The 24,180-nt window shown below is 36.4% G+C and overlaps 1 protein-coding gene across 1 annotated transcript in view; it reads left to right on the top strand.

Moving 5' to 3' along the window:
• The first annotated feature begins 364 nt into the window (after positions 1-364).
• The window catches only part of SMARCD2 (SWI/SNF related, matrix associated, actin dependent regulator of chromatin, subfamily d, member 2), a 55,636-nt gene continuing 31,820 nt past the window's right edge, over positions 365-24,180 (top strand). Inside the window, exons 1-2 of the mRNA XM_032235203.1 lie at positions 365-659; positions 20,738-20,925. Of these exons, the coding sequence (XP_032091094.1) occupies positions 477-659; positions 20,738-20,925 (371 nt within the window). The 5' untranslated portion in view covers positions 365-476. The remainder of the gene's footprint in view (positions 660-20,737; positions 20,926-24,180) is intronic.

Below are 24,180 nucleotides of genomic sequence, written 5' to 3' on the forward strand. Positions count from 1 at the left end.
CGTAAAAAAAATTGATTCCACATTTTCCCCAACCATTCTCATCCAATTTTCACGGGAAGGCGGGGGAGAGAAATCTCCCCTGCCGGCGCCAGAAGAAGGACACTGAAGCGCAAACATCCAGGCGAGGACCTCACGCGCTGGGTCTGGGGCGAGGCGGCAGCGACCGCGCGTGCAGCTGCCCCTCGTGACCAGGCTGCACGTCGGTTCCCAAGGCTGTTCTTTGGCGCCTCTGAGCGGCGGCGCTAGCTCGTCGCACCGCCCCGAGAGGCGCTTGTTTGTCTCCTCCTCCCCCCCCCCCCCCCCGCTTTCCCCGCCGCAGGGCCAGGCTGGGCTCAGGCGGTTGAGAGGGGGGCGGCCCCAGAGGAGGAGTCCGTGGCATGTACTGAACTGCCCTCTCCGTCTATCAACCACCGCTGTTTCCTTCTCTCGGACGCGCTTGAGCGATCTGCAGCCGTTGCCTCCAGCCAACAGCTCCTATGGCCGGACGCGGCGGCTTTCCCCTGACTCCGCCGCCCCCGGAGGGACCATCGGCGGCTGTCTCGGTGGCAGCGGGCGTCCCTTCTCCTGCTATCCCAGCACTGGGCAGCGGGCTTTTGCGAGGACCCAGTCCTGCTGGGGCTGGTACTTATCGGCCCATGGGCCACGGACCTCAGTTCCAAGTAAGTGGGGAAGCGCGCACGTGTGCATGTGTTGTCAGTTCGGGAAAAGTGCGGAAACAGCGGCGCCGAAAATGTATGCGGTTTTTCTCGACCCCGACTGGCGTCCTCTGAATTTTACACAGCTATGATTCCCATCATCTGCGAACTGGGAACACTTAAGAGTTATAGTCCAAGTTAGGTGCAGATCGTCCCATTAAGAAAAGTCACTTTGGAGGCTGTCAGTTTGGAGACACGTGAAGAGACTGGCAGCTGTAGCAGGGGCGTCAGTATCTATTAGAGGAGGAAATATGGGCATTTTTTTTCAGAGAAGGGGGTACTTTAAAGAAACTGAACATAGGGAGGGAGAATAAGCGGCATATGTTAGGTGGGATGAAGGGATTGTGTTTCCTTTGGGGAAAATAGAGACGTCAGAGGCAGCAGCATTTCGGTTCCTTGGGTTGCTTTTTAGAAATTGCTGAAGGATCGAAAAAGCGAAACAACTTATTTTGTGATGGTTAATCTAAGTCTGCAAAATTATTCAATTCCTAATAAATTAGGTATTAAATATTTTATTTATTTGATTTCTATAGCCATTTAACTCACTGGGTGATTTACAGTTCTAAAATGACAAAGCAATGAAAACAATTTTTAAAAAATTAAAACAATAAAAAACAATTTTTCCTTAGGCTGGTATAATTTGTATGGATTTGTTTTTAAGTTTACCTTGACAAATATTGGTAATGTCTACTAATTTAAATAAATATTTAATGTTTCCTTATGTTTTTGAGGAAGCCTTAAGATCTGAATAATTAGATGCGCTCTAATGGGGCATTGAGAGACAGTTAAATATTGGCTTGCATGTGCCATCTGGTTTGTCTTAGGCCTATGGTTGTGGCAAGAGGAGGTGGAGTTTGCACTGCAAATTATAGGTCTGTTTGTGTAATACTGTTTACAGTTATTCAAGAGAAATTTCTTCTATGTTTAATGGAGTAAGTTATTCCAACATAATATGTAGGATTGCAACCTTATAGTGATTTTGTGGTGATGGAGCTCTGTGAGAGGTAAAAAGTTTTGCAATCAGAAAGCAAATTTTTGGTTTTTAAAGGTAGCAAAACATTCCCTAAGAAGCCTTTGGCAGATTTCTCCCCTCAGTCCTTCTTTGCCTAAAAGTTAGGGCTGAAAAACTTTCCATTTCTTTTCTAGATCATCATCATCTTTTTAATTAATATGATACCTTAATGTCAATTTTAATTTTGCTTGTATCAAATTGTGCTTCATTTCTGTATTTTGTGATAGTGACAGACATTATTTAATAATTTTTTTATATCACTTGATTTCAGCACAATTGGAACTTTGGCTAGAATCTCTTGGGTATTTCTTTAATTCTCTAACAAGTTGGATATTAAGGGATATTTAAAAGATGGAGAATATGAAAGAAAGCAACATTTTACTTAAAGAAGGATCTGAAACATTTTCCATGAAACCTGAGTGTATTTTGACTTGTGAATTTGTTTGGAAAGGAATTTTCCCATTCTCTGGGATTCTTGATTATACAAGACTTTGTATATTAGAAGAATTGAGTCTTCAGCAGTATTTGAGTACAGAGATAGTATTACACTTTTAGTTTGAATGTAAGGAATGAAAGAAAATATAGCAATGATGTAAAAAATGATGTCAGACTTCTGGTGATTTAAAGCAATGTTAGTGCACTCCCTAAAGTATTGCAATATATATCCACAAGGATATATGTAAGTGTTTAAATTTTTGGAATAATAATTTATTAGAGATATTTTATATTCACCAATGAAATAATGATATTGATTTGAAGAATATCCATAGAACAGTTTTTTAAAAATCTGAGTAAGTTCCCTCTTCCCTTTTTTTGTCATAGCCATGCCAATATTGGAAAGAGAAATTTTCTCCATGATTTATTTTTATTTATTTATTTATCAAATTTATTTGCTTCTCATCTTGCAATTCAGGTGACTCTTAAGTATGTGATTTTCAAAAAGCAAGATGAGTGTACATAAAGTCGATATAGTTTTTAAAGCACCAAACTAAACACAGACCAATTGTCACATTTAGAATTTTCACAGGAACTTAAAAAAATACCTGCCATGTGACTTCCGCTGCAACACCTCAGTAGATGTGGGGAAGTAAGCTGCTTTCCTGACTCAATACCAGAGGTGGAAGCTCTGCCCACCTGACCGGATGCTTCCACGCATGCGCGGAAGCATTGCACAAGTGCTCGCATGCGCACAAGCAAACTGATAATAAAAATAATGGAAACCACCACTGTTCTATACACATTACATACATTGCTAATGGGGCATGAATTAGACTCATAACACAAATAGTTACGCATTTCTTGCAAAATGTAGATTTATTTAATTATGTAGTTTATATATTAAAGTTGGGATATGATTTGAATTCAGAAACAGAAGAGTGCTTTAGAGCATGTGGAGAATGTGACATCCATCTACAACTCCTTATGGAATCTAGGAAAAACCACATTTGGTTAAAGGAGATAAGTGTTATACATTTTTGTACTCTGAAGCAATTTTGCCTTTAAAACCAAAACATTGCACTGCTATGTTATATACTACGTTTTCATTGATTGTCTTCAGATAATTCAAAAATGTTTAAAAATATAATCAGCAATGGACAAAGTAGTAAAATACTGCATAAAATAAAAAAAGTTAAAATAGCAATTATTTCAACTCGCCAACAGCATCCTTTATATTATTAAATGCCTCAGGTTTAATTGTAATACCATACATATGGTATTATAATGTAATAAAATACAAAATATTATTGTAAGATATCTTAAAATATCTGCCAAAATAGTACATAGTGTTTCATCTTTTGATTAGTAAAGAGTACTTTTTCATTCAGAATGGATTATACTTATAAAAATCATTGCTTAACTTCTGAAATAATACATCATTTCAATTTCTCAGTATAATTCTTCTAGCCAAACATAATTCTTGATGAACAGTTTCTAAAACTTTAGTGTATATTTGAAATCACATTAACATTTTTAATATTTAAAATTTCCCCATAAATCAAAAATGCCACTCCCAAAAAGTACCAAATGATAGCAGGATCATATTATATGGATCAATGAACATTTTCATGAAACAAAATCTCATATCTTTCTTTTCAAGCACATTCTTTGGGTAGTCCAATGCATTCTAAATACATTTTTTGATAAATCAACTCAAATGTCAAATCTATTGATATAATTTAAACATTTAAAAAAAACATGAAACTATTGACAGGGCATTATTGAAAATTCTGGTTCTTTTATCAATATTTATAATATCCCAGAAATGTTCACTTCAAGATATTATATTCTTGACTTTTAAAAAAAACATAGATTGTGAATTTTACTTCTGTCACAGATTCCATTAGAACATACAAGTGCTTTTGGAAACAGCCTATGTGTTGGCCTCATATTAAGCCATTAAAACATGTTTAAGGTGAACATGCTGTCACTGTTGTAATCTAGGAAGACCAAATTGGATTTGAAGTCAGTCTTAGAAAATTAAAATTTTAGTATAAATTAACATTTACCCTACCATATATTTGCCCATATTGTTTAAATTATTTTCATACATATGTTTAATTTTTTTTGCATAATTTACCTTTATCTTTTTAGATAAATTTAGATTACTGAAAGTGTGACATCTTTCTATTCAGGTGAAATTATGCATAATGCCATGCTATCTTTCTATTCTAATTGGTAGGGTCTTCGTTTTACTTCACCCAAGACATTGGCTAGGTGTTATGTCTTTTTAGAAAACAACAACAGGGTGGTGGCAGTTTGGTTTCCATTAATTTAAAATCTTAATTTAAAATATTTTTAAAGAACATGTATTTATTTTAAACGTTAGAAATATATGCATAGTGCTCAACATTTTTCTGAAATGAATAGCTTTTAGGTTAAAATAAGTTTTAATCTAAAGAAAAATATGGAATAGAAAAAAGAAACAAAAATAATTCTGTAATACTTTTTTAAGCGTGGCAGCAAAATAATGTATCATTATTATAAGCCAAATCATTCCAATATACTCTTGATAAAGAACATATTTAATGTAAGTATAGTAAAAGAATGTAGGAAATGCTTCATCTGTCTTTCTTGGTAAAGTTAGGGAAAGGAAAACGATTTGAAAATAAGTTTGTAGAAAATCTATGCTTATTTCTATTGGAATTAAAGATATAAATCCATATGTACTATATCAGTGATAGCTAACCTTTTTCTCCTTCTGTGCCGAGAGTGTGCATATGTGTGTGTGCCCACACCCATAATGCAATGTGTGTGTGACAGCCTCCCTTGCCCCCTACCCCCCTGCACATGTGCTTGCAAACCCCATGTGATCCATTTTGGGCCTAGTAGGCCTCCCTAAAGCCTCCTGGGACCAAAAACGGGGCCCAGAAGGGTTTGAACATGGGCCCCTTACATATGCGCGCAGGTCTCCTACATGTGCCCTGCGCATATGCTGCAGATACCCGAAAAAATCACCTGCTGGTGGGAACCACACATGTGTAGTGGAGCTGAGCTGAGACGTGATCCCAGAGAGGGCTCCGTGTGCCATATGTTTGCCATTATGGTACTATATAGTGCAACTTCAGCTTAGTTAATCCTATAAAACATACAAAGATATGTCAATATATAGAAATGAAAACCACATTTGTAACTAATTACATTAAAATCTTTATTCTTTCCCAAATATAAAAATAATTGTGTTACAGCTGCGTAAAGATCTGGATTTAATTTCTACACAGTATTAATAAATGTTGCTCATGTGGGCATGCACATAACATCCATTGGGAATGCTTTAAATTAAACACATCTTCTCCTAGGATTGAGAGGAAATTTAGTGCTGAGGAAAGATGCATTTCTTTAAGACACTAAGTGCATGTCGCCATAATATCCAAATTACTTTTTGGGGTTCAGTTTAGGTTTCTGTACAACCCCAGATTTTATAAATTGCCAGTCATAATAAAAAGAAATCATAGATATTTAAAAAGACATAATTAATAAGATTTTTTTAAAAAAATGAAATGTTTGAAAGAATTATGTGAGATTAAGAAAATGTCTTTAATGGAACAAGAATTCTTAGATCATGTAAAAAGAGAGAGAAGTCATTCTGAACAAATTCAAACTAAAATATAATGAAATAAAATAATATTTTTGCCAAATTATGGAAGACTTGAAAAGCAAGGTTATTAACTCAAACCTTAAAATTAAAAAATTCTAGAAGTTTATTTCATAACAACAAGCAGAATCTTATATATTACAGGGCGGGGCATAACCTTTTCCTAGGGGGTCACAGCAAGATCGACAGCAGTTTACAACTTCCGCGACACCTCATTTTAAAGCCCATAAAAAACTGAATTGAATGAGCTATTAAATGTTAAATTTGCTTTAAGAATGGCTGGAAAATTCGATTCGGAAGAACAAAGGATCATTGACAGAATAAAATGCATTGCCTTTCGAGAGGCTCGCGATGCTGGAGCGACGTTTATCAATCGAAAATGGATTGCAAACAAATTGAAACGTCATCCGGATTGGGTTACTGATAATTGGAACAAAACAGCCCAAGAATGTTTCACAAAATTTGGAGAAGGGCGTCCTCTGCAACTGTCCCAAGAAAGCAAAGCCATCATTGCAACTGGCAGTCGCAAACAACGAAAAGGAAACCGAAAAGTGGCCCAAGAAATCCTTCAAATTCGTGGAAAACGAATGACGTCTGGCCGGGAAATTCGCCAGATCTCAATCCGGCAGAGAACATTGGGGCCATAATTAAGGATGAAGTGGAAGCTCTGATGATTCAGGAGCAAGGTCAAAATTGATATTCGGTTGAAACTTTGAGAATGAATTTGGAAACTGTGTTGAAAAATCTGGAAAATCGAACGGAACTGTTTGAAGATTTGTTGTGTTCTTATCCACCTCGTTTGAATGCTGTTCGAAGGGCTAATGGTGGTCATACTGACTATTAAATCGTGTCAATAAACTCAGTTTTTGATGGGCTTTCGAATGGTGTATGAATTATTTGTGTTGTTATTACAAGTGTTGCTGTGACCCCCTAGGAAAAGGTTATGCCCCGCCCTGTACACTTTTTAATAGCATGATTGTGTGCAGACATGCTAATAATGCTTGTTTATTTATTATAGTTGAAATGAGTGTAGACTCTTTTCAGTTTTCCCATCCCCCCCCTTTTTTTCTGAAGCAGTTGGAAGAATTCAGAAACTTCCTTTTCTGCTCCGATTAATCTGAGTTTGCTGAGTTAATTGAAATAATTGAACTACTTTTTGTAAAATATGATATGATAAATCATAGGTCTGGTTCCTATAGTATGTAAAGTCATACATACTTGATGTGTGTATAATGTGATTTATTTAGTAAACAATGATTAAACAACTCATAGCTTAATGTGAAATATACCATTCCTGTGTAAATGTTGGATAATTTGACAAGCTGTGGCTAATTAAAAGTAGTGGACGGAGATGTTTCTGAATTAGCAGTCCTATAGAGCGAAAAAGAGAAGTATGCCCAGCCAACATCTTGATAAACTGTAGTTTAAATTATACCAAACACAGACATTATGGATTTGATTTTTGACACAGTGTTGTTAGAAGTGAAATTATCTTTTTTGGTTCAAGGTCTCCTCTGTTTAATTTTGCTGGGTTTCAATGTTGGACTAAAAATGAGCATTGTAACAATATATACAATGCATCCTGAAGCATCCTGTTGACTGTTGAGCTGAGAATTTTAAGGAACTCCAGAATTTAGAAGCTACTAATATGTGTCCTGGGAATACAGACAAATAACCAATCATAAATGGTTCTCACCTGCATCCTAGGATACAGATCTTTAAAAAAAAATTATCAGGAAAATATGACAAATTTCAAAATACATAATCATTTAATGAGTTCTTGCATTTTGAAAATAGAATGGATGTTTGGTAATTCAATTCTATTGTTGTTTATAGAACTAGAGAAACGTTTAGTAATAAAATACCTTATGTTTGTTTTAGTATGTTTCACACGCTTTCCTCATGCTAATGGCATTGCAAAATAAAATTTTATAGTATTGGTTTTATATATTCACTGGAAGATATACAAGTTATGAATGATACATATCCCACAAATGAGGAGTGTTTGTTTTGTTCTGCAGATGAAGGAAACATGAATGTTTTAGCAGTAAGAGAGGCTGTACCCCTGCACGTCCCTTCACTTCCCTTGGTGGTTCTGCAGTGAGGAAGCAGGAAACAGCAGCAGCCAAATGCAGCAGGTTTAGCAATGATGAACCTGCTGGGTGGTTTTATATAAGCCTCTGAAATTGACTCTGATGTTTTGCATTTTAGCTAAAAAACTGAGTTAATATAGAACATTAACATTTCTTATTTTTTCTTATTTTGTCAGATATGTGAAGATAAAAGATGTACCTGAGTTCAAATACTTAATAGATAATACACACAATTTGGTTCAGTGAATCAATGTTTTCTGTTTAGGGATGTGGAAGCTTTCAAACTGAACAACACTTAGCTAACATCTAAATGGTTACTCTTCTTAAGCTGTTACTCAAGGTAAAAAAAAAAGTTAATTGTATGAGTGCAATAAATTACTGCATCAATTATATTTACTTACAGCAAAAACAATATTGATAGAACAAAAACATATTTTTAAGATATAATTTATGAAGGGATGTTTCCTATTTGTGAGGAAGGAAAAATCCTGTTTAAGGAGATCTTCAGTGCAATATTTATAGATTTTTGTATTTGAGCCAATTTAGGAATCATTATCCAACTAATTGAGTAATTATAAAGTACATTATAGTTGTTTCCTCGTGTTTGGTAAAAGTTGACTAATATTAGATAATATCAGCAGTTTAATGAACAGTCATTAATGTCAATCATTTCACCTATAACTTTGCTTTAACAATTATGTATACAGAATAGAATAGTATATTTATTAAATTTGGATTTTTTTCAGGAAAGGATAGCGCTGATGAGAGCCAGATGTTATATTGCATGTGTGTGATAGAAGTGTGAATTATTTGAGAATAGAGAATGGTATACAGATATTTGTGGCATCATTTTAGTTTAGCAAAAGTTATATATCACTATAATGAGTGTTAGAACTCTTTTTAAAATTAAAATGGAACTCTTGTAGTTCTAAAACTTGTTTCTATTCACATGATATTAGAAGATGAACTGGTGCAGATGTATTAAGCTGGTAGCATAATATTGACATGTTTTATTCCTGAGCCAAATATTTTATATCATATACAAATATTTTTTTATTAGCAAATCTCCTTATAGTCAAGTATTCTACACTACTTTATATTTGTTTTCTCTCTTTAGTTTACTAGTTGTATCTAGAAATGTTGTAAAACCCTAAAGGGAAAATTGTCACTGGCAAGTAAATGCTGATTCACTTATGTTGTCATCAGCCAAACGTTTCTGTTGTCAGTGGCTCAGAGAGATATTTGGCAGTTATTTTATTTGTCTATCTATTTAAAACATTTATACGTAAAACAACATACAAACTATAATAAGATATGAAATGAAATATATTAAAATAATTAAAAAAACCAGACACCAAGTCAAACTATCACCTTACCAGAAAATTGCTTTGTTTAGTTATTATTGAACCTTACGATACTTGCTCACTACAAAATTCATATATTATTGTTTTGACTAAAGTTTTCCAAGAATAAGTAGCTTTGTATGAAGTTAGCATTTAATAATTTTATCCTTTTCATTCTTTAATAAAGAAAAACAAGGATTGTATAAAATCTCTAACCTTGCATTAAGAGTCATACTGTATACAAATAGATACTACTCCTTGCTTTCTCTTGATGTATTCACCAACTTGGTAGCCCTTGGTTGTAGGTTGTATGTTTAATTTATCAAGTGCTAAAATTTAAATATATTGAGTAGTGCTTATTAATTTATAATCCTTGAACCCTGCCTGCAGGGATCTGGTGGGAGAAGCCTTGGGGATTTCGAGCGGCAGAAAACAGAGCATGGGATGTTTCGGGGGCTGGTGGAGGCCTTGCGGGGCTTGAGGCAGGTGAGGCTAGCACTGCACTAGGCATCCCATCACTAAGGCACTACATGGAATATGAATGGAGCAAATGCTCCCCAAAAGGGGGTGGGTGGGAAATTATTATTTGAAAAGATTAAGACAAGATATAATTCGTCTAGAAAAGATGCATATTAGTAGAAAGGACATAAAATGTTTCATTTAAAAAAAATGGTAAAGATTTTATGTTGGCAGGAACAAAGAAATAAAAAGAAAAAAAAATAGAGTGGAGTCAGTGGAATCAGTTCATCAGTCGGTACAGCCAGAAATTGTACTGACTGATTAGCATGATAGATTAGTTGAGGTGAAAATAGGAATTCATGGGACTAAGATTTTGATACTGGAAATTACTGTCTCATATGAGGGAATAATTGTGTAGTGATTAAAATGCAGCCTAGAGCAGTGATGCCTAACCTTTTTTTAAAGTTGTGCCAAAACTATGTGTGGGTGCGCTACCACGTGCCCACTCACCTGCGCATGCGCAAGCGACTCCCATGTGGGGGGGATTTTTGCCCTCTCCAGGCTCCGGAGCCTTTCCTGGCCCAATGACCCAACCAGAAGCTCCTGAACTTCCAGTTGGGTGTTGGCCTGTTTTTCACCCTCCCCAGACTCCAGAGGCTTTCCTGAAGCCTGGGATGGTGAAAATGGCCTCCCCTGACCCTCCGGAAGGCCAAAAATCAGCTGACGCACACATGTGCACCACTGCTGAAGGCTGCCGTGCCGGCAAATATGGCTCTGTATGCCACCTGTGGCATGTGTGCCATAGGTTCACCATCATGGGTCTAGAGTTTGATCCTGACGAGGCTCAAGTTTGACTCAGTCTTCTATCCTTCAAAGGTCAGTAAAATGAGGACCCAGGTGGTTAGAGAAAATATACTGACATTGTAATATACCCAGAGACTGTTGTATAGCACTCAGGGTGGTATATAAAGTCTAAGTGCTATTGTTATTGCCATTGTTTTATAAATGACATATAGGGAGATTAATAGTTTCTCTTATGAAAATTGGTGTTTCCTGAGTATTGCAATGAGTGTTCTCCCCTACAACTGGGCAGAACTGAGAAAAATACTGAAATTGTCCAAGGCAAATTACTAAAAACAGCATTTGATTTGATGGAGATTTTGGGCTGGTGATATATGGAGACAGAAGAGTGACAATTCTTCTGAGTAACCCTACTTTTCTGACACATATAGATCTTTTTCAAGAATAGACATGATTTGGACTTCAAAGAACTTGGCTACTAAGGTTTTTTAAGTAGAGATATTGCCAAAGACTTTTTTGGATCATACTCTTCTGAGTGTTCTTTAAACAAAAATCTCTTAGATGGAGACTGAACAAAATATTGCTATAGAAAGAAGCTGCAAAAGAATTTAATTAAAAAAAATAATGTTAATTTAAAAAAAAATTTATTAGAGGTTATTTTATACAACATCATAGTGAACTTAACAGTCAAGAGAAAATGTCAGCTATTCTGAAATAAAGAAAAAAGAAGAATTAAAGAAATTTCCTGAGAAGTATTTGTCAACAAATTAAACTTTTATAACAATAATTGTCTGTGTTAATTATGTTCCCTAAGAGAAAAGGAGATAAACCAGAAAAATGGCTAGAATATAAATTATAAAAAAGAAAAAATCAACATTATAAGAGAGTTAATATCAATAGGAATAGCACTTAAAATTATATATCGCTTCACAGTGCTTTACAGCCCTCTCTAAGCGCTTTACAGAGTCAGCATATTGCCCCCATCAATCTGGGTTTTACTGAACTTGGAAGGATAGGTTAACCTTGAGCCTGGTGATATTCGAACTGCCAAATTGCAGGCAGCCAGCAGCAGTACTACATTCTAACCACTGAACTACCATGGCTCCTAATGGATGATGTGGCCATATAAAAATCATTTATCAATATTATTATTACTAAAGGATTCACTTCTGTCTATAGAAAATAGATGAATATGTATCTAAAGCAACAAAATTTACCATGGATTACAGATACTGATAATGAGTAGATTTAATGATAATAAGGGAAGTTTCTGAAGCTATAAAAAGATTAAACCAATGTTTAAAGTCAAGCTTAATATGGATTTTAAAAATCATTATGTTGAATGTGCCATATTGAGAATACGGAATAGATACCAACCTCAGTTGTGCCAAAAAACATATTTGTGTATCTAAGCACAAAAAAACATTTTGTAGATGAGACATAATAAGCAAATACAAAATGGCTACTTTGTCAAGAAAAATATAAAATAAAATCAAGAGATGAATTGGTGGCAAGGGATATATTCATCAATAGTTATCTGATTTACAATTATTAGAAATATTTAAAATAGACAAACATTTATGGTTTTGAACGCTGTAAGATTGAGTTTGAAATAGAATTGTGTACAAACAGTGAACACGTAATTGCTAAAATATATAAATTGTTATTGAAATTTGAACCAGAAAAAAACAAGTAAAAGAATGGATTGATATAGTAGGCTAATATGTTGGTTATAATATGCAGATGGAGCAATGGGACATATGTAATTGAAAGGATTCAAATTTAACCCATGTTATAATCTCCCAAAAGATTTTTTATAAAATAATGTACCATTAGATATGTCATCAGAGAAGTTGGTGACATATAAAAAGCACTTCCAAATTTATGTTGAAAATAAGTACAAGAAAAGATAACTTTTCATGTTTGGTGGACATATAAAACAAGTTAGAAAATTCTGGATTTAGATACATACACTGATTCCGATGGTTTCAGAGGTTAGATTATAGTAAGAAAATAATGTAATAAGTAAGAGGTAAATTTATAATTGTACTTTCAACTGTTGTAAAGAATATTGGAACTATTCCTTTGTAGCTTTTTTCTTTTCTATTTTTCTTTTAACTGTTCTGTATTTAACTGTTTTATATTTTTTAGCTTTGTCTTTGATTTTTTTTCTATTTTAACTTTTTCTTGCTTTATATTAATTTGTCTTCATTTTTATCTAGTTTAATTTTTTTTAAACACAGTTTTATACACACGTTCGCACACAGGTCAGCCTTACTTGCTTCTGATTATTTAAATATGGCAACAACAAAATAACTCTTTCCAAATTATATTGCCGAAAAGAAAAGGGGAAAAAGCTAGAGGAAGAGGAATAAGTAGGAGTGGAATTTTGTGGGACATTAAGATTAGTTTCTTATTCTGTGTTTACTTTTTACCTGGTTTAGTTTGTGAATCTGTTTTTTATTATTAAATTTTATTTTATTCTAAAAATTAAAATACAAACTTCAAACTACAAAATACAAACTGTTTTACAAAGACAAAACAAAACTAGACAAAACATTTTAGAAAGTACATTAAAAGAGACAAAAACACATATACATATTGTCCTCTCTAGTTGAACGCTAATAGATGTGAATCTTGATATTTTAATTTGAAATCATATCCCTTGTTCTGTGAGAATACAAGAAGTTAATAAGACGGCAGGTGGTTTTGTAATGCCTTTGAGAAAAAATTGTGGCAATTTATTTCTACTGGTCTGACATGAATATTCCTCTTGGGGCAAGAAATATATGCTTCAGGTGAGTATGTAACTAATACTGCTCTCAAGAGAAATGTGTGGATTGGAACAAAAACAAGCAGTTAAATGTAACTGGTTAAAAGTATAATCATAGGGAGATAATCAAGAGAATATTGCCTGGAATACTCACAGCATAAGATAAAGCCCTTTGTCTCAGAGAGATGTAGGGAGGGTTAGAGAGGGTGTGGTGCAAATCAGAAGAGGTGCATGAGAAGTGCAAGAAGCATTGGGAGAAAATATGAGAGGATCAGGAAGAATACGACATAAGTCGAGGAAAGTATGTAAAGTTTTGGTGTGGGTCAGCAAGGATGCATGACAGTGTGAGAGGGTATGTGAGAGCTACAGTTGGGGAGGGGAAGGCTTGGAGGAAGATGTGAGGGGGACGTGGGTCAGGTGGTATATGCAGGATTGTGGTTCATATTGGTGAGAATGCAGCATAGGTCAGGGAGGATGCTTGAATGGCTGGCATGGCACAAGTGCTGAAAGACAGGAGGTAGGTACATGGTGGAGGAGGTTTACCTCATACATTTCCTACCAACTTCTGAGATCAATTGCAGCCAAAACCAACATTGAATCAGAGAATGTAAAAATATAATTAAGGAGAAAAGAAAGGACTGGGTAATAGATAAGATTCTCCTTAAAGAACATAGCCATGCAAATTCTTCAAAGAAGACTCTTTATAAATTATCTTGTATTAGATAACTTTTTTCTAGATATCATTATAAGAAACAAATTTTGTGGCAAATGAATATGCTAGAGTGGGCATGCTCTATATCAGTGATGGGATTCAAAAAAATTTTAGTACCGGTTTTGTGGGCATGGTATGGCTTGGTGGGTATGGCTTGGTGGGCGTGGCAGGGGAAGGTTACTGCAAAATCCCCATTCCCTCCTGATCAGCTGGGACTCAGGGGGCAGAGAATAGATGGGGGTGGGTCCTGTTAGAGGTGGTATTAACTGGTTCACCGAATTACTCAAAATTTCCACTACTGGTTCTCCAGAACTGGTCAGAACCTGCTGAATACCACCTCTGTTTTGTATGCCTTCTGAGAAGCAGTATCATTTAGTAAAACCCAAGAACTATGTCTTCTCTGCTGTGGTGCCTGCCCAATGGAATCTCTTAATCTCCCCTGAGATTTAAGATAATCCTGATGCTCTGGTAGGCCTTGAAGACTTGGTTTTTCCCTCAGGTGCTGAGCCAGAATGTTAGAACCCACTACATATTGCAATGATATGTGATATTGTGATAAGATTATTAAGAGATTTATACTGCTTTGTGTTTAATGTTTTATTTATATTGAGGGAAGGTGGTTGAGAAGGTGATCTTGCTGGAGGATCAAAGAGCCATGGATTAAATTAATTATCTTTTTCAGGGCTCAATATTTCTCTGCTCTGCATATCGAAGATAGAAGGAATGGACCGCTGAGTTTACAAGTGTAGCTCGATCAAGTAGCTCAATGAAAAAAGCTAGACTTAGCTGGACTTAGATAGTAATTGGATGGAAGAAAACCAGAAAACTAGGGTTGTAGACAAGATTGAGAATTTATAATACTCTTTGAATAGGTCAGTGGTTAACCATTTTCATATTCCGGTCAAGAGAACTTAATGGAGATATCCACATAGTCACCAATCAGTGGAGTATATTTTACTTATACGTCAATATATTGATTTCATTCAGGTTTTGTATGTGCCAGATCTTCCGTATTTTCTCAACTCCTTTGATTTTTGTCTTCTTTTATAATTAAGTGCTCTGGGCACTTATTTCTCTGTTGAACTTGTATGGTGTTGCCTAATCCTTTTGCTTGTGTTTTGTATAGGAGTGGCATCATATTAGAGACAATGCCTGGGCCTGTTGGGGGAAACTGAAATGTTGCCCTGCTGGCTTGGTTGCTTTGGCAGCTGTATTAACCACTTGGCAAAAAGATCATCTTTTAGATTATACAGGGAGAGACATGGGAAATGTATTCCAAAGCAGATTCAAGGACGTAGGCATGTGTGTGCACATACTCCAACAAGTGCCTCTTAAGTATTTCATAAATCACTCCAGTACATAAATAAATTGAAAGTGGAGTGAAAAATGTTGGAGCTACTCAGCCAGTTCTCTGTTCAATATAGTAGTAACTAGGTTATCCAGTTTAGTTAAAGGTGCGTCTTTTAACAATTCGAACAGAGAATAAATGTTGACAGTGAAACCTTTCTTCATAAAGGATTAATGGAAGAAAATTCTCCTTTCTGAGGAAGTGTGTGTGTGTGTGTGTTTATCTACATTATCTACACTAAAATATAGAAGTGAATTGGAATAGAGAATTTTCACCCTCATAAGATATACAATAGCAATGGTTGTTTAGGAAAGTAATCTAGGTATGATTGCAGCTTTTCGAAAAATGCATTTAAAGTAATATCTCACAGATACTTTTTGCCAATATAATAAAGCTGTTATATAAGTTATCACATGGCCAACCTTAGAATAAGTACACATTAAAGAAGCTATTGCAAAACTCGCAAGTGCTTCGAGAAACTAAATCAAAATAAGTAGAAGCACTGTGAAGAATGTTTACAAGATTTTAAGGATGTGTTGCCAGGAAAATTAGTAAATTGGAGAGCAGAAGAAAGATATATGATCAAGAATTACACTGCTATATATGATATTCAATTTGATCACAGATTGTAATGTGAGAATGAAATAATTTATTAAACAGCTATGGGGAAGTTTTCATTCTTGTCATATTACAGTTTTTTAAAGTTAGCTGGGGAGAAGCTTTGGGGGGCAATATGCTGACTCTGTTAACCGCTGTAAAGTTCTACAAAACAATATATATAAGTAAAAGAGCTAGTGTTATTCTCAAATTACTGCAATTTATTAAGTAGCTGGGGAAAAGCTTTTCATTGTCATAATATTGAAATCTGTGATCAAACTGAATGATGGAAAATTCAGGATAGATATAAAGAATAACTTTGTTCAGCCCATATTTAAACCTGGCATTCATTGTCAGAAGATCTAGTGATGGCTTTCCAGAAGGATTAAATGAATTAATACAGGAGAAAGATGTCATGATTACCAATCAAATTGGTTATATTATTTCCATATAATTTATATTGGAGATGATAAGCCTGTGAATAACAGAAGAAACCATTAAAAGAAAATTAGTACTTATGTTAAATATGAATTCAATCTTTACATTAGATTACCTTTCCTTTGATTTAGTAGTCTTATTTATTCATATTCTTTGTCACATTAATACATGGGCAGATTGCCCATTAATTTTACAGTTGCTGATTTTTAATATAGTATAGTCTCTTTATTTGAAATGTGTGAATATCTAAATGCAGTAAAGCACTTGAATTGGAACTTTTCTGCTTCATAATTCATACTGTTGGCCCTCAGCTCCATGTGTCTTTTCTTAAGAGCACATAGGCAACTGAAACCTTTAAAGTCCCTATTGTGCAAGTATGACTATCTCATTTTAAAATAGGGTGGAGTTTTCCCTGTCATCTTCTAACTTTGGTTTCAGTTCCATGTTTCTGTCCTCAGGATAATGGAAAGTGTGCACATATGAGTTTGAGGTAGGGAGGAAGACTGTTTTTGGCGCAATTCAAGAAAATAAAAATATGCTGTTTCTTCTTCTTCTTCTTTTTTTGCCATATATGGCTTGAAATTGAATGGAGGAACTTTAGTTTCACAATTACCCATCCATATAATCCATTGTTAAGCGTACATTTTACTTTTATTTAATCAAAGCAAGCTAGGGAGTTTTTATGGTGAGTTAACATCTTCAAATATGCATTTATTAATGTTTTCTACCCTTGTGCCTCTAATACATTTATCTGGAAGGCTGGTCCTTTCAGATCTGAAGGGTTAGGCTGCCCTTCCCTAACCTGGTGATTATTTGATGTATTAGCTGTAATTGTGATTCCTAAACAGCTTGGCATTTTACCTAGGTGACTCACACAACTGAAAGAACTGTAGTTTAACATGACTGGCAACAGGCTATAGGGAGCAGAGTAATTGCTTCAGACTGGCAATTAAATTAACTAAAAAGGTCATTTTTCTGGGCACAGGAGAGAGATGTAGTCAGAAGTGAAACTTCAGGCAGGTTATCACTTAACTCAAGATTGTGTTATTATGATTCTTCTCCAAAGTTTTATTAAGCATAAGACTTCTGGCATAACAGTGATAGAAAATGTCTTGTCTCCTAAATGTTAACAGCTCTGTACTTATTAGCAATATACGATGCATGTGGTTAAATTTGGCATCAGTACGTAAGAAGGTACATTACAACACTTTATCACAGCCTGTACATTGTCTTCGGTCATAAGGCTGAGGTAACATGTGACTAGAGAATGGTTAGCTGGGAGCTAGGGTAGTAAATTGCACCATATCCAGTTTACTTTCTGATAAATGGATGTTGGATGGATGGCTACATCCACACTGGCAGCCATTTTATGAATCGACAAGCCTTCTCGTGTCAACAGTTTTGAAAGAATCCTACAATATTGTTTCAAAATCTGAAATACACACTAAAGGGAAAAAGTCTGCTAGCCCTGTTGCTCATTCCAGGCACACCTATGGTATATAACTGTCCTAAACTTGTTTAGCTATCACAATTACTGTATATACTCGAGTATAAGCCTAGTCTTTCAGCCCACTTTTTGGGCTGAAAAAAGCCGCCTCGGCTTATACTCGAGTCAGTGAAAAATTTGCCCGAAATGGAGGAGAAAAAGGGGCGGGGCCATGCTGCTGGGTGACACTCGTGAATGGCCCAGTGCCCCTGTGAGTTTCCCCTCCCTCTGTGTCAGTTTGCTGCGCAGCGCGCACCGCACCATCCCCCCTCCTCACGTTCTAATGTAATGCAGGGCTGTCTTATGATTCCCCTTCCTCCCCCTCCTGCCGTTCTGCAACGATGTCCCACCTCCTCCTTGTTATGGCAAGCAGCCACATAGCGATGTCCCACCTCCTCTGGTACAGTGATCCAATGATAGGAATCACTGTGCCGTGTGTCATAGGAGGCGGGACATCGCTCCCGCGGCTGCACGGGACATCATCATCACAGCGGGACATCAGCATCATGAGGTGAGTGAAGTATTTCATTGAATACACCGCTAGTTTACTGCTTTTCTTTGAAATAAATATTCAAAAACATTATTGGTATCTATTTTTATTTTTGAAATTTACCGGTAGCTGCTGCATTTCCCACCCTAGGCTTATACTCGAGTCAATAACTTTTCCAGTTTTTTGTGGTAAAATTAGGTGCCTCGGCTTATATTCGGGTCGGCCTATACTCAAGTATATACGGTACTTTAGGATTGTAATTTTGTGAAGAGGCTGAAGATTCCATTAGACAAATATGTATATTCTTAATATTTCTTTGGAAAAGCTTATCTTCTTCACATTGAGAGCAGTGTGATTATGACAGCAGCAGGAAAGGATCAGGCAAAGGAGAGATTGGTTACAGAAATTACTCCCCCCCCTCCCCCAGTGCCCTTTACACAGGAGAGAAATTTGGGAGAAAGAAATTTCAAGAAAGTAGTGTAAGCTATTTGCATAGTGCATCTATAGCTCCCAGCCCTGACCTGTTGTTGTAATTGCATTGCTTTAGTCTGTTTTTTAAATAGCGAACAGCTTACTTTCTTGAAATCCCTTTCTTTCCAATCTCTATGCTCTGCAAGAGGGGGAGAAAAACCCCAAGCACTGGACAACACGTACTGGTATTATGGAGATTACATGATTGAGGGATGATGCAAAGGCATAAATGGATCATAAAGTTATTTTTTCACCACCACCATAACTTTGAATGGTCAGTAAGTAAGGACCACTTGTACATTGTTAGTTTTTGCCATTGCTATATATTCACCATTTATGTTCCAATGGGATATTGATAGGATTGTATTTTTCTTCCACTTTTCTTTCTGCTGTAAGCATTTATTTCATTAAATTGCTACATTTCTCTTTGATTTTTTTTCTGAGATTATATCCAGTAGTAAAAGTTGTAGCTTCATTTCAAGATCTTCTACATATATGTCTTTCAAATGTTTTTGCATTATTTTACATGTCAATCACATGTAATAAATCTTGTCTTAGAATTACATCTTTGAATTGTCTTGGAATTAGAGGGACGGATTGCTGTAGTTATTAAAGTGCTGGCCTAGAAACCAGAAGACTGAATTCTAGGCTTCTTTTAGATATAGAAGCCAACCGAGTGATTTTGAGCTAGTAATTCTGTCTCAGCACAATCATAGCACTGTTGTGTGGAAAATAGGAAATAGTAGTACCAGTATTAAGAACCACCTGGAGAGTGTATATGTGTGTTTGTTTGTACTTATATGTGGTTATATGATGAGATAAAAATGTAATAACAATAATAATATAATTTGTATGTATAAGAAATTATTGAAGTTGCGTACCATCAATAATATATAATGTATAATAACCATTCAAACATGCTTCTCCTATGCTTGAAGAGAAATGTTTTCGATCAATGAGTGCTACATGTTCTATCATATGCCAGCAAAACATGGACAGTAACCTCACAATCGACACAAAAGCTACAAGTGGTGCAAAGAACCATAGAAAGATACATGCCTGGCATTACAAGATAAGATAAAAAGACCAACACATGGATTAGTGAACAAATGAAAGTATACAATATCATCAAGAGAGTAAAAGAATTGAAATGGAAATGTGCTGGTGACATAGCAAGAAGAACTGATTGTAGGTGGAGTAAGGCAGGTATAGAATGGATTCCATTTGATAAAAAGCATCCACAAAAGAGACCTAAATCAAAATGAATTAATGACATCAGTAAGTATTGTGGGCCCAATTGGCAAAAGAAAGCTCAAGACCATATTGGTTGGAAACATGCAGAAGATAGACAATGGCTAGAATGATAGTTGGAAACATGCAGTGAATAGATAATGGCTGGAAATGATTATGATGAATGTATAATATGTACCAATATAGATGGTAAACAACTCCAACTTAATTTTCCTTTAAGTTACAACTTTGATGTAAATGTGGATTTAGCCCATAGTTCCTTCCATCGTTGCAATGTAACTGTTATTTTACTTCCATTTTGTCATGCTGTTTTTTTTTCTTTGTTATGCCTTTTAAGTAAGAAATGTGTGCATATTGTACTACTTTTATATGAGAGTTTCTAATTCTTGGGCTTTTTATTACACTTGTCATTGCAGATTCCAGCCTTTACTGAGTAATTTTTTCTGTGTTTTTAATATGCAATTGTAATTTTGTTTTTCTTGCTTTAATTCTTTCCCACATGAAAAGCTTTTGAAGAACAAGCTGGGATGAAATTCTTGGGCTTACTATTCACCTTACAGCATTACATATTTTATCAAACTTTGTTTGATAATATGTCTTTTAAGCTTCCAATGAATTCTTGATAGTTGCACAACCAAATTTTCTAAAATGCCTATTTTTTTTCTTTCACACCAGCGTCCTGGAATGTTGCCCGGTGGAAGGATGCCTATGGCAGGATTACAAGTGGGATCCCCTTCAGGCTCTCCATATGGTACAGCCTCTTCAATGAGACCTGGAATGCCACCATCCCTGATGGATCCCTTCCGAAAGCGTCTACTTGTTCCTCAGGCACAACCATCTCCAGCACTTACACAAAGGCGAGGGTAAGAATGTAGATGAAATAGGTGGAATATTTGTTGTTCAGGTGATCATGAGTTAGTGACCACTCATTCAACAACTGTTTGAACTTAGGACAACATTGAACAATTATTATTTATGACTATCCTCAAAGTTCTGACTATCACTGATTGTGATCTGGGTGCTCAGCAATTGGCCCAGATTTCAGAATGTTGCAGTGTGTGACATGATGGCAATTTGCAATCTTCCTCCACATAAAAGGGGAAGCCTGCAGGAAGATGGAAGTCACGGTCATATGAATATGATCCCGAGTGATATGCTTAAAAACGATATCCAGGGAGTGCCAGGACTGCTTTACTAAGGAGCTAGTTTAGCACAATATTTCCCTTTGTAATCACATTGATTTACAATGGAAATTCTGTACCTGATTACCAGTGTTAACCAAGGACCACTTATATGTTCTGCATTCTATTTGTTATTGTGTTCTATTTATTAGTTTGAACTGTCAAGAGTCTTTTATGATTGTGTATATTTGATAAAGAAACATACATTTTGAATAAATATGTGAATAAAAGAGTGGAAAAGATAGTTATATATTGTTTTATGTAATCGTCTGTATATAAAACTTGTCTTGAAATGTGTGATATTTATAAAGATAGAAAAGTTTTACTTTCTAGTTCTTCTCCTCCCCAAATCTCTTCCATCTTAAAGTTCTCCCTTGCTTCAGTGATATATACTGATGAAATGGATACAGGTAGTCCTGTTCAGCAACCATTTAAAGTCATGACTGTGCTGAACAAATAGTACTTACAGTATGAGGTAAAAATTGCAGAGAAATTGTATTGATAAGGGAAGGGCTTATACCAAACTGTAGAGTACTTTATCCCATATCACTGCTATGCAAAACTAATTGGGCAGACTCTAGTATTGAGCAGAAAGCAATAGTAGTAGCATTTAGACTTATATACCACTTCACAGTGCTTTACAGCCCTGTCTAAGCGATTTACAGAGTCAGCATATTGCCCCAAATAGTCTGGGTCCTCATTTTACCGACCTCAGAAGGATGGAAGGCAGAGTCAACTTTGAGCCGGTGATAATCGAACTGCCAAACAGTGGGCAACATGCAGTTAGCAGAAGTATCCTGCAGGACTGCATTCTAACCACTGCACCACCACAGCTCATTTATCTTGAAATGGCTATTTCAAGATAAATGAAAGGACAAGAAAAGTTGTATAATTCATTATATTTTTATTTATATATATATTTATATATTTATGGGATCAGGGGTAAGAAGAGACTTGTTTGGCTCATGTACCCAATTAACTTTGCAGGCCCAGTAAATTATGCACCTGTCAGTGTTCCAGATAGTAACCAAAATTAAATCAGAGTCCAAGGCCAAGTACTGCTCAAAGTTTCAATTTATTAAGAGAGCCATGCAGGCACATCTGGGAAAACCCGAATCTGAAACTTCTCAGTTTTCCCCACCCAAGTTAAAGTTCATGATTCTGCCCCCCCCCCCCACACACACACAAGTCCACCACATTGTCCAATCTTCCACTGCCATGCTGGCAGTTCCACCTATCCAGTTCCCGTCAGGTGGCGAGGTGCTAAGACAAAGAATGACCTTGACAATCTAGAAAGGAATTTTATTTTAGATACATAACTTTCTACTCCATACTATCCTCCTTCCTAATTCCTCACTATAGAAACAGCATAGTAGAGTAATAGAAGTGTGGCAGGCCAAAGATCCAAAAGGAACATGGCTGCAGGCCTGACAAGTAGCCTCTCTTCAGAAAAGAAACATTTCCTGCAAAGAGAATAATGTAGGGGTTAACATAACAGAATTAATCACCTCTCCCTCCCCCGTGGGGGGGAAAGCTTGGCTTATCGGGAAATTTATCATGGGATTGTTTTACTAATTAATCAGATTTTAGGTTCCAACTTTTCACTCAAGTAGCCTCAGACAAAGGATACCCTTCCAATGTAGTAAATATTACAATACAATACAATAGCAGAGTTGGAAGGGACCTTGGAGGTCTTCTAGTCCAACCCCCTGCCTAGGCAGGAAACCCTATACCGTTTCAGACAAATGGCTATCCAACATCTTCTTAAAGACTTCCAGTGTTTGGATATTCACAACTTCTGGAGGCAAGCTGTTCCACTGATTAATTGTTCTGTCAGGAAATTTTTCTTCAGTGCTAAGTTGCTTCCCTCCTTGATTAGTTTCCAACCATTGCTTCTTGTTCTACACTCAGGTGCCTGGGAGAATAGTTTGACTCCCTCTTCTTTGTGGCAACCCCTGAGATATTGGAACTCTGCTTTCATGTCTCCCCTAGTCCTTCTTTTCATTAAACTAGACATATCCAATTCCTGCAACCGTTCTTCATATGTTTTAGTCTCCAGTCCCCTAATCATCTTTGTTGCTCTTCTCTACACTCTTTCTAAAGTCTCCACATCTTTTCTACATCGTGGTGACCAAAACTGAATGCAGTATTCCAAGTGTGGCCTTACCAAGGCATTATAAAGTGGTATTAACGCTTCACGTGATCTTGATTCTATCCCTCTGTTTATGTAGCCTAGAACTGTGTTGGCTTTTTTGGCAGCTGCTGCACACTGCTGGCTCATATTTAAATGGTTGTCCACTAGTACTCCAAAATCCCTCTCACAGTTACTACTATTGAGCAAGATACCACCTATACCTGGGATGGCGAACCTATGGCAAGTGTGCCACAGGTGGCACGCAGAGCCATTTGTCAGGGCATGCGAGGCGTTGCCCTGTCAGCTGAGTTCAGCCTTTTATAAAGCCATTTTTTGCCCTCCCCAGGCTCCAGATGCTTTATAGGAGCCTAGAGAGGGTGAAAACAGCCCCCCTTGCTCCTCCCTCGGAGGTCATCCAGAGGCTTCAGGAGCTTCCCTGAAACCTCCGGAGCGCAAAAAACCCGGTCCGTTCCCGAACTTCCGGTTTGTAGAGTCAATTTAAGCCCTTTGGAGCCTTCAGGAGGCTTCCCTGAATGTTCCGTAGGACTAAAATTGACCCTACGAGCAAACCAAAAGTCACTTCCAGTTTGCTCATAGGTTCATTTTTAGTCCTCTGGAGCCTTCAGGGAAGCCTCTTGAAGGTCCCTGAAGACTCCAGAGGGCCTCCAGGGAGGCGGAGAAGGGTTTTTTCACCATCCTATAAAGTCTCTGGAGCCTGGGGTGTGGGCGAAAAAGACATGCAAAAAATGGGTTGTGCCTGTCATGCGCGCATGCGCACTGGGGGGGTCGCACATTGCATTATG

This window comes from Thamnophis elegans, chromosome Z, assembly GCF_009769535.1.
Source record: "Thamnophis elegans isolate rThaEle1 chromosome Z, rThaEle1.pri, whole genome shotgun sequence".
Taxonomy (NCBI): domain Eukaryota; kingdom Metazoa; phylum Chordata; class Lepidosauria; order Squamata; family Colubridae; genus Thamnophis; species Thamnophis elegans.